The sequence below is a fragment of the Macrobrachium nipponense genome, chromosome 43 (assembly GCF_015104395.2).
Source record: "Macrobrachium nipponense isolate FS-2020 chromosome 43, ASM1510439v2, whole genome shotgun sequence".
In the NCBI taxonomy this organism is placed as follows: Eukaryota; Metazoa; Arthropoda; class Malacostraca; order Decapoda; family Palaemonidae; genus Macrobrachium; species Macrobrachium nipponense.
The window spans coordinates 16488178-16500677 of record NC_061104.1 but is presented as its reverse complement, the minus strand read 5'-3'; the positions used below and the strand labels follow the sequence as shown (position 1 = coordinate 16500677).

General features: G+C 30.0%; 1 protein-coding gene across 1 annotated transcript in view; it reads left to right on the top strand.

The window, feature by feature from the left end:
* Nucleotides 1–12500, top strand: part of LOC135213542 (irregular chiasm C-roughest protein-like) — a 222023-nt gene that overhangs the window by 47514 nt on the left and 162009 nt on the right. Inside the window, exon 3 of the mRNA XM_064247493.1 lies at nt 1–176. This exon is cut by the window's left edge and continues 51 nt beyond it. Coding sequence (XP_064103563.1) covers nt 1–176 — 176 coding nt within the window. The remainder of the gene's footprint in view (nt 177–12500) is intronic.

Below are 12500 nucleotides of genomic sequence, written 5' to 3'. Positions count from 1 at the left end.
TCCAGTGCCAAGTTTCGGCAGGAGAGGGCATCCCGGGCATAAGGTCGACCGCTGCCCGACTCACTATCTACATGCCCCCTGATCCGCCCGTCGTCGAGCCCTCGGAAGTCACCACGACGGCCGGTATGACCATCCACATCAACTGCACCAGTTCCGGAGGGCGTCCCGCTCCTGAGGTAAGGTCTTGTGTTCTCTTGTGTGGTGGGGAAGGTTGGGTGGGGGAAGGGGAGATATAGGTAAGTTTGTTTTTTGTTTGTTTGTTTGTTCAGTGTGGTAGGTTGGTTGGGGGAAGGGGAGATATAGGTAAGTTTGTTTTGTTTGTTTGTTTTTAGTGTGGTAGGTTGTGTTTGGGGGGAAGGGGTGATATAGGTAGATTCGTCGGGTTTTTGTTTGTTTTTTCTTTGTTTGTTTGTTTAGTGTGGTAGGTTGGTTGGGGGCAGGGGAGATATAGGTAAGTTTGTTTGTTTTTGTTTGTTTGTTTGTTTGTTCAGTGTGGTAGGTTGGTTGGGGGCAGGGGAGATATAGGTAAGTTTGTTTGTTTGTTTGTTTAGTGTGGTAGGTTGTGTTGGGGGAAGGGGTGTTATAGGTAGATTTTGTCGGTTTTTTGTTTGTTTTTTCTTTGTTTGTTTATTCTGGTAGCTTGGGTTGGGGGAAGGGGAGATATAGGTAAGTTTGGTTGTTTGTTTGTTTAGTATGGTAGGTTATGTTGGGGGAAGGGGAGATATAGGTAGATTTTGTCGGTCTTTTGTTTGTTTAGTGTGGTAGATTGGGTTGGGAGAAGGGGAGATATAGGTAAGTTTGTTTGATTTTTATTTGTTCATTTGTTTTTTTTTCAAGTTGAATGTCTTCATGTGTCCCATTACTCACCTCGAAAATATTTCTCTAGGCTTTTTTTTGGGGTTATCAGATCACTTCAAATATAAATATACACACACACACACACACACACACATATATATATATATATATATATATATATATATATATATATATATATATATATACATATATATATACATATATATATATATATATATATATATATATATATATATATATATATATATACACTATATATACATATATATGCATATATATATATATATATATATATATATATATATATATATATATGTATGTATATATATATATATATATATATATATATATATGTACATATGTATGTATTAAGCTAAAAATGTCATTTTAATATCAGTATTGTCACTGAAGTCCTGTTTTCTTCTCCTCTGTGCGCTGGTTCAAATCCACGAGAGGACAAAATTATTTTCAACCAAAAAAAAAAAATTAATATACATTAATTCCGAGGTAGAGAGAGAATTGGACATAAAAGGACATTTGTAGCTTAATGCGTGTATATAAAATGCATATAAAGTACATATATATATATATACGTATATATATATATATATATATGCATAAAACCACACCTTCAAAAAGTGACCTAAGGCTTACCCAGCGCATCATCCATCTCGCGCGTAATTTGGGCCTTTTGCTAGAAATATATAAGCGGTTTCGGGTCTTGCTGCTTCCATTTTGAATATGAAATACAACGTGACAAGATGATGCCCCGGTCTTGGGATGGAGAATCCTCGCCTAATCCTACAATTATATTTTGGCCGTGAGCTTTATATGCAATACCCCCTTAACCCCCTTTTCTTTTTTTGAGGGGGGGCTAGGTGGGGATGAGGGGGCGGGTATGTTTTTAGAGATTTTCCCCAAAGAGGAGGATGATGAAAGATGGAGATAAATTGAGGAGGAATGTGAAGGTTTAAGGTTATTGCTTGCTCGTGCAAAGCGGCAATAAACACGATGATCTTTCTTTTGTGTAGAATATATATATATATATATATATATATATATATATATATATATATATATATATATATATATATATATGTTTATTGCCATATGTACATATGCATGTATACATATGTACATATATATATATATATATATATATATAGTATATATATATATGTGTGTGTGTGTGTGTGTGTGTGTGTGTGTGTGTGTGTGTGTAATCATACACGTAAGGCCATCGTTTCACACATGACTTATTATTGTCTAAATTATTAACGTAATTCGATTTGCTCTTGTAAAGCTCTGAGTGATCCATTATAACTAAATAAGTAGAACTAACAATAATTATCGTAAGACATTGAGACGTCCCTCAAGACACGAGTATTAATATCATTACGAGACATCAGACGCTCAGTAAAACATGACTGTAAGTATAGTTATAAAATCAAAGTTATTATTACGATTCGATCTAGTAGTTTAAAACTCATTGTGCTCTACTGTAAATTAATCAAATAAAGCTAATATGAAGCATTATAAGACATCGAACGCCCCCTTCAAACATCTCTTCCGGGAATCGTCATGAAATCTTCTTCTTTACCCTCAAAGAAGAATTGTGGGCGAGAGCGCCAGACGTAGGTAGCCTTCGGGGACCCCAAGAGGAATTTCTCGGGTCGACTGAATCATTTAAATGTAACCCATAGCTGTAGGCTTCTTAGCCAGAATTCCTTCTTTCACTCTTTTACTTCTCTTTGCCCTCGCGGGATTCTGGCTTTTATTTCTTTCCTTATTTTTTTCCAGTTTGCTTTCTCGCCGTTTCACATTTATCTTATATATGAAGCTGACGGTCAGGCTATGTATGTGTGTGTGTGTGTATGTTCGCTATACACGGCGAAACTACTGGACTGAATTGAACCAAATTCGGACCCTTTATGTAGATTTCATGGGGGATGGTTTTGAGCCGGGTGCCGTTTTGATGCGGATATCCGGACGGATATCCGGCCATGCTAACTTCTTTATTATTATTCGTAGAGAGAAAAAAAAAGCAAGTATTTTTCTGATAGAACTTTGCACGAGGATTCCAAATATGGTCTTGCTTTTCTTCTGCTGAAAAACAGCGATGATATTGGGGGACGGATTTAACAAGGTACCGTTTTGATCCGGATATCCGGCCACGCCAAGTTCTTTATTCTCATTCATAGAGAAAATAGAGAGCATTGTTCTTATAGGACTTTTCACGAGGATCCCAAATATGCTCTTATTTTTCTTCTGCTGAAAAATAACGGTGATATTACGGCTCAAACAATTCTAACCTACAATATTTTATATTAATGTTTGTTCTTTCGTTTTTCGTGTTTTTACAATTATTCTCTTGCTGTCTGCTCTTTCTATTATGTTCATTTTACTTCCTCTTAATCTTTTCGACATTTTTCATCATTTTATTTTCACCTGTTTTCTCTGACGTTCCTTTTTCGGGGTTTCATTTGCTTCTCTTTCTGCTTTTATCCTTCGTATCATATTTTCCAGTCGTTATCTCTCCTTTTTATCTAGATTATATTTTATTTTTCTCCATCCTCACTTTCCCTCTCACCCACTATGCAATTCAATGTTTTCTTTCATTTTTCATGTTTATTAACTGTTATTTATTTTCACCCACGGCGGGTTTTCCTTATTTTCCACATATTCTTACCATCCTTCCACTTGCCGTCCACTACCTTTCTTTTACCTATTTTTTCCCCATCTCCTCTTATCAACTCTTTTGTCTCCTCACTTCACTTATTTCTTCTCCATTTCTCAAAACATTTCTCCACCTACAAATGCCATTCCTCTTATTCAACTTCACGTTTATTCTCCCTCCACCCATTTCTCTCACCATTCCCGTCTCCTCTCCCCCTCCCCAAATTATTTACCACTCCTCCTCCTCCTCCTCCTCCTCCCCCTCTTTCATTCTCCCTCACACCGCCTTCCTTTCTTCCTGCGCCTCGTAATTCATCACAGTGACAACGTGTATGAGGGATGCTATCACTTTCGGATTCACACGACGAAGGGAAAAAACGAAGGGGGCCTGTCCCCCAACCCCACCCCACCCCAAGGGGGTCTTGGCGGGTTGGTGGTACCCCCTGGGAAATAGGTCTTAGGTCTCGGTGGTCCTCCAGGGGTTCGATAGGTATGGTCTAGGTCTTGGGTCATGGGAGTTGGTGGTGGTCGGAATTTTGAGAGTCCTGGGGCGTCTAGCCAGGCTTCGGGGATTCTTGGGCGTTCTAGCAGGCTTCGGGATTCGGGTTGGGCGTTCTAGACCAGGCTTCGGGGATCTTGGGCGTCTAGCCAGGCTTCGGGATTCTTGGGGGCCTGGCTGGGAATCGGGGTGGGACCAGTGGGTGTCTGGGTTTGGAACCAGGGGATCGAGGGGGAGTTATTGTAAAGGAATGACAGGCGTTGAAAGTCTTAGTTATTGGTTCTCCATTTCTCTTGGAGGCCGCTGTTCTTCTTCTTCTTCTCATTTTTCTTTCGCTGTGATGAAAGCTTTTGTTGTGTGCATGTGTTTGTGTCTTCTTCTGGTTGTATGGAGCGGGTAAAGATTGGTGTTTGTTTGTCGTGCCGTTGGTTTTATCATTGTCTGGTTTGGTTTGCGTGTTTCTATGTAGTTTTTTTTTTCATTATTTCTTGTGGAGTGGTCTGGTTGAGTTAGGCAGTGGTATTTAAGCCTAATAACATCAGAACCATTGTAGTTGTTCTGAAAGTCCTCTAATCTCACAAAATCATTCTTAATTGTCATCAACGTCATTGTTGTTTTTATAAGATTATTGATAATGTTACTCAAGTCTCGTAATAGGAATATAGTGACGTTGAATTAAAATCTAGCAATTTTGTTGTCAAAAAGTATTAATTAAGAAGACATTAGGGTCATTTCACATGCATATATTAAGGTCCATGGGCAGATTTGCTAAAGACTACACAACTTGCATTAGAGTAACGCTAACAATTAAGCAAGCTCTCGAAATCTTTATAATTAGATTTTAAACATATTTTAAGAAATAATTATTGAGTGTTTCTCTTCATTATTATTATTATTATTATTATTATATTATTATTATTATTAAAGAAAAGTTGCGTTACATTTCCATATTCATTCACTTCATATTCTTATTTTTGGCCAAAACTGATATATATATATATACATATATATATATATATATATATATATATATATATATATATATATATATATATATATATATATATATATATATGCCATTCATAAAGACTGTAAAGCTGGGTCGAGAGAGGAATGGGAGAACTCATGGAAATTTGCCAAAATAGAGATTTATCAGATGACTTTGACCTGGTCTTAATCCTTATCTTTGGGATTATACCAATCTTTTATATAATTATTTTTACAATTTTATTTAATTTATTTATTTTTATTACCAAATTAGTTTTATTTTATTTTATTTATATTTTTGCTGTCATTATTCTTAGTTTTATGTTTATTATTATTATTTTATTTTTCTCATTATTATTTTTATTTTTAATTATTGTTTATTTGTATTGTTTTTTATTTTCATTTTTATTTATATTTTATTTTATTTATATTTTCATTATTTGTATTTTTGTTATTTTTATTTTCACAAAATTATTACTATATATTATTTTACAATTTTCATATTTATTTTCATTATTTGGATTTTTATTTATTTTAATATATATTTATATTTAATATAGTTATTTTTCGTATATATAAATTTTATTATTATGATTTTGCTGAGTTTATTTATATTTTTGTATTTTTATCATTTCTATTTTATTTCTATTATTATTATTATTTATATTTTTTTATTTTATTGTTTATTAATTTCATCGTTATTTTTGTGATTATTATTATTTATATTTCATTTTTATTATTTTTATTTCTAAAATTATATTTTAATTTTAATTATTGTCATTTCATTATTTTACCTTTATTCTGGAAGTAAACCATCTTTCAAACGTATTAAATTGAAAGTAATTGCTGCCTCAGGTGCAGTAATTTCATATAAGTTTATTTTCATAATTATGATTTTCTCATATTTGCTTAAACTGCTGAACAACGCACCGAAGGTTCGCATGTCTAAAATAGTTAATTATGAAAGTCAGTTTTAATTTTATTCAAAGCTGCCAGAGGCGGTAGTTAAACATTCGTTGTAGAACCCGTAGAGGTTTTCAAGGTTACATTTTTATTCGAAGTCTGGATTCTGACTATTCCTCTATACTACTTAAACAAATACTAGACCGCCTATGGGGGAGGTTTCATTTTCACATGCAGGGTGAAACGAGCATGTATATATATATATTTCAATTTTTACAGATAAACTATATCATAGTCATCATAGTCATTCTCTCTCTCTCTCTCTCTCTCTCTCTCTCTCTCTCTCTCTCTCTCTCTTGATACTACATATTGTTTTATTATTTTTATATCTTATAATTTTGAATTTATATTATTATTATTATTTTAACTGTATTTATATTTTTATTTTAGTTTTACTATTTTTACTTTTCTGTTTATAATAAATTATTATCAAAGTTATTACTGATATTCTATTATTTTTTTTTATTATTATTTTCTTTATTATATCTATTCTTTATTATATTTTACCTTTTTATTGTTATTTTTTATTTTATTTGATTTTAATTTATATTCATTATTTTTTTTTATTTTGATATAAGTTTTATTTTAAATTTTTGTTTATTATTTTTTTAATGTTTATAAATATTTTATTATTTTTTTATTTTTTCATTGTTATTATTTTATTTACATTTTTGTTTTTATTTTTGGTGAATTACATTTATTTTATTACTGTTTTATTATTTTTTTTCAATATTTTTTTTTGATTTATATAATTTTATTTTATTTTATTTTATTGTTAGTTTTTATAATTGTATATTACTTTATTATTTTATTTTATCTCATTATTTTTCATTATTGTATTTTATTTTATTTATTATTTTTTTTAATTTTGAATTTATTTAATTTTAATTTTAAATTTTTTTTTATTTTTTTAATTTTAATTAATATTTTTTATTTTTATTTTTATTTTTTTTAATTAGTTTACATTTTTGTTTTTATTGTTTTTTTTGAATTAATTTATTTTATTACTGTTTTTATTTTTTTTTTCATTTTTGATTTATTATAATTATTTTATTTTATTTTATTTATATGTTTTATTTATATTACTTTTATTTTTAATTTTATTTTTATTTCATTTATTATTCTAACTTTTTCTGTTTATTATTATTATTTTACTGTTCTCATTATTATTTTTTGTTTTATTTTCATATTATTATATTTTTTTATATTTTTTTTTTATATTTTTATTATTTTATTTTATTTCATTTAATTTAATTTTTTATTTTTTTTTTTATTTTTATTTATTTTTTTACTTATTATTTTATAATTTTTTATTTTGTTTTTATTAAATTTTTTTTATTTTAGATTTTTTTATTTTTTATTTATTTTTTTATTTTTAATATTATTTTTTGTTTCTATTATTAGTACTTGTTTAATTCTATTATTTTTTCTTCATTTTTTTATTTTGATTTTTTGATATATTATTTTCATTATTTTTATGATTTTTTTCATGTGCATTATATTTATTTATTTTTATTATTATTTTTATTATATTCTTTATTTTTATAATTTATATAATAGTTTTTTTATTTTACTCTTTTTTTATTTATATTACTACTATTTTTATATTTTCTATCAATATTCTTAGTTTCCTGTGTATTGCTTGTTATTTTTGTTATTATCTTATTGTTTCCTCATTTTTGTTATTTTTTTATTTTTATTTTATTATTTTATAGTAAATTTTTTTTTGTTTTTTTTAATATTTATTTCATTTTTATATTTTTCTTATTTTATTTTTTATTTTTTTTTTTTTTGTTTTATTAATTTTATTATTATTTTTTTAAATATTTTTTTTTTCATTTAATTTATTATTTTATTATTTTTTTTTTATTTTTTTAATCATTTTTTTTATTTTTATTTTTATTTTATTATTGTTAGGTCTAATCTTATTATTTCTTATTATTTTTTTATTTAGAAAATGATTGTAATTATTTTCTTGCTTTTTATTATTATTATTTTTTTTGTTTTTCATTTTTTTATTAATAATTATATTACTTGATATTCTTAGTATGTTTTTTTTTTTTATTCTTTATTATTTTTAATATATTTATTTCATTTTTTTTTATTTCTTATATATTTTCCTTATTTATATTTTCCTTTATTTTTATTTATTATTAATTTTGTTATTATTTTAAATATTTTATTTGAATTTATTATTTATTTATTATTATTATTTATTTACAAAATTATTACAATTATTTTCTTACTTTTATTATTATTATTATTTCATTTTTAATAATATTATATTACTTTGTTATTCTTAATTTTTATTTTTATTTTTATTTTCATATATATTATTTATATTTTTTTATTGTGTAATTATTATTTTACTAATTGTATTTATTATTTTTATTATTTTGTATTTATTTTTATTTTTAGAGTTTTGTTTGTATTAATAAATTTCATTATCATTTTACTAAATATATGTATATTTATATATTCTTTATTGTTATTATTATTTTTATTCGTATTTTTATTATTTTTATATTTATATCTATTAATTTCAGCTTTGTTTTATTACTTTTATTTTATTTATACTTCATTGCTAATATATTTTTTTTATTTTTTTTTTAGTTTTATTTCCATTAATATTATTTCATTATTTTTATCTTTATTATGGAAGTAAACCATCTTTTAAACGTGTTAAATTAAAAGTAATTGCTGCCTCAGCTTTAGTAATTTTATGTAGGTCTTTTTTCATAATTATGATTTTCTGAACAACGTACCGAAGGATGGCATGTTCTAAAATAGGTAATTATGAAAGTCAATTTTAATTTTATTCAAAGATGCCAGAGGCTGTAGTTAAACATTCGCTGTGTAACCCGTAGAGTTATTGAAGGTTACATTTTGATTCGAAGTCTGGATTCTGACTATTCCTTGACACTACTGAAACAGGCTAGTAGAGCGCCTGTGGAGGTCATTTTCACATGCAGGGGCAAGATCAGTGTATATATTTATATTTCAGTCTTTACAGATAAGCTCATTTTTTCGACCCTGGCTCTGCTTTCCTTTGGTACATTTTTGAGATTTTGCCAGCACCTAGTGACTTGCAAAACGCCTCACCTCTAATGTAACAAGGGCTAACAATTGAGTTCTTGTGAGCGTAGTTTAGTCTCCTCAGTAGTTGTCAAGTGCAGTCACGCCCCGAAAAAAAAAGTTTTCGTTAGTGCTATTCTTAATCGACTGAATTATTTCCAGTCCATGTAATAATTATAGCAAAATAAAGCCCGTTGTATTTCTCGTGGAGAATTAGCGTGTAGAAGGAAGTATATATAGTTCAGGTAGCTCACCTTTAAAATTCGTGAAGATGTGACCTTTCGGAGGGAAAAGTATCTTGTCAAGGGTCGAATCTCCTCGTGTTATTGCTAAGACGGGAAACTTCGATTCAAGAGGAAGTTCTTACTGGGAGGGAGATGGGGCTTTTATGTTTCAGTAAGCAACAGTCATACAGTAGAAGATAAAAAAGAAAATATATATATTTTTTTCGACATCTGAATGAGAAAATGCATCGCTGGTGGTACTTTAAAAGCAAGCATAATAGTGTTTAATAACACGTCATTAGTACAAGTGACCTCCGTTTAACCCTGAGGTTAAACTGGGTTGATTCATTTATTAAGTATTTAAATAAACTGCCGTGACAACGGCAGTGTTTTCAACATCAAAAATACGAAGCATTCTAACACAGTAATGTCGGCGCTCGTAATAATACTTAAAATGATGAGGGGAAAAGTCTTGGCAAACAGCAAGCACGAAAGGGGATTATGGGCTCTATTTCCCCACCCCACCTCTCCCCTTCCCCCTTTCCAGCCCTCTCTAACAACTCCCCCACCCATCCACCCACCCACCCACCAATCTACCCACCCACAGCCCCTTCAATGCCGTGACGTAGAGCTATCGACCAAATAATCTCACACACAATTTGGCCCTCAATGAGTCGTGAGTGAAATTGAATTACGTATGAAATGAACAGGGCAAGTACGGACTTGATTCAGCCCAGGTCTATGAATTGAGAGTTTTATTTAATCGAATGCTCGCGTTATTTTTTTTTTTTTTTTCTGGCGCTTGCCGAGTGGCGTTCCCGGGAATATTTCACGGAATTAGAATATCGACGTTTGGAGGGCTGTAATTTGTAATTGTGAGTTTTCTATTAGTGTAAATGAACGGACATACCAGGAAGACTTAATTCTGTCAAGTATTCATTGAGTTTTTTTCTTCGAGTGTTTATGAAATGTTTGGGATACCTTATGACTTTCTAACTAATGTAGTTGCTTTATTTTTATTTCTTTAATTGTTTTTGCTCTTCCTCTCATGGTGCTACACACACACACACACACACACACACACACACACACGCTATTAGTTACATGCATATGCTTTCGTTCTACAGTTTTTCCATATACAAAATTATGTTCGTATATATATATATATATATATATATATATATATATATATATATATATATATATATATATATATATATATATATATATATATATATATATATATATGTGTGTGTGTGTGTGTGTGTGTGTGTGGTGTGGTGTGTGTGTGTATTTGTGTGCATTCATTTTTGCGTGAGGGACTAAAGAAGGCTGCAACTCGAGGGAGATATTAACCTGGGTTAGTCTGACCTCAGAAGGTGGAAAAAGGGTCGTCTTGTAATCCTTAAGGTATCTTGCTAGTTCATAAAGTTTGTCCACTAAAACTGAACTATTTTCACCTTTGTTGTTAAAAAAAGTGCAAAATATAATGAATAAGAATTGACGATACAGAATAAATAGGTAATAAGAGATATATGAAAATAAAAATATTTATATATGTAGAATAATCTCCTTGGTTAACTGAAGTATGATATCCAATGTTTATTTTCGCAAGAAATATTATTAGCAATTCCAAATTATTTTGATAAACAGGACTATGGCGTTTGGTATGTCTTCCGTGGAGTGTAACATTAAAGATAGACATATTGGAATTAAATATTCCAATTGGAATCAAATATCACGATTACACACACACACACACACACACACACACACACACACACACACGCACCATCCACATCGTATGTTTAACACCGCACCCCCACACCCACACATCCACACAAAGCTTCTTGGCCCCCACACCCAAACACACACCCACACCCAACACTCCACACTCCACACTCACACGTACACAAACCGTCTTTCTCTCCTTTACACCGAAGTGCTGTTTGTGACGTATTGTATATAAACCACACTGAGAGGTTTCTTTCTCCCTCCCTCCCTTTCTCCTCCCTCCCTCCCTTTCTCCTCCCTCCCTCGCGACAAGCGAGGTCAAATTGGAAATTCAGTTACCATTGACGCCGACAGAAAAGGTCAGTGTCAGACCGGATACCAGCTTGTAAAAATCGCCTCCTGCCTGGGATCGTGCTAGGCCTATTTAGAAATTCTAGACACCGTCCTTTCATTTTTTTTATATATTTAATGTCAGACGTCTGGTGGCGGTTGGGTTCGTGTTCCGGATATTTTTTTTATTATTATTTTTTTCCGGATATTTTTGGTGGATGAGCACGCAACCTTCTCATCCATCAGGGAGGTTTGGGGTGGGCTGTTTCTTCCTGGGGAAATTGTAGCCTTCGGTAAATACAAAGTTGCTTTTTGGCCTCTGGGATTATAGGGAAGACAGGAGATGCATTTATCTTATTGTAGAAAGTGATACATATATATATGTAATATAGGTATGTAATATTAAAAAAATAAAAAAAAAAGAAATTAAAAAATATATATTACATATAAAAATATATATATAAAAATACATATATGTATTTCTAATATTTAGTATATTTTTTTTATTTGTGTAATATTATATATTCATATTACGTTTATGTATTACTCATGTTTTCTCTGTAAAATGTAAAATATGTTGTCTGAACTGTTTCAGTAAATAACAATCAACCACAGAGTCTTGTTACTACATAAATATTTTTTATGAACTCGTTAACCTTTGTGAAATATACAAACGCATTTGAGTTTGTGCGCTTTCACCGAATGAAGTATTCCTCGTGTGTGTGTGTGTGTGTGTGTGTGTGTGTGGTATATATATATATATATATATATATATATATATATATATATATATATATATATATATATATATATATATATATATATATATATATATACGCATATACATATAATATGTTGTGTTCATAAAGTGGTAAATACGTTTTTTTTTTTCTTGATAATTAAAGTAAAATCACAGGTCAACAGGGGGTCAAAAGAGCTAGTTACCTTGTTTTTTTCTTTTATTTTGTTTTTTTTGTATGGAGGTTGTTCTGCAGGGGAAGCGGAACTTTTTGTTTGTCTTCAGACTCCCTCTGGCGGAAAAGATCCTGAAGGGGACAGTTTTTTTTCTCTCTCTCTCCTCACAAGGAAACGTGAAGCTCTTTTTCTTCTACCAAGTAGCAGCAATCTCTCTTTGCCTTAAGGGCGCCTCTTCGCTTTGTCAAGGTTTATCCTAGGAAACGTAATTGTTTTTG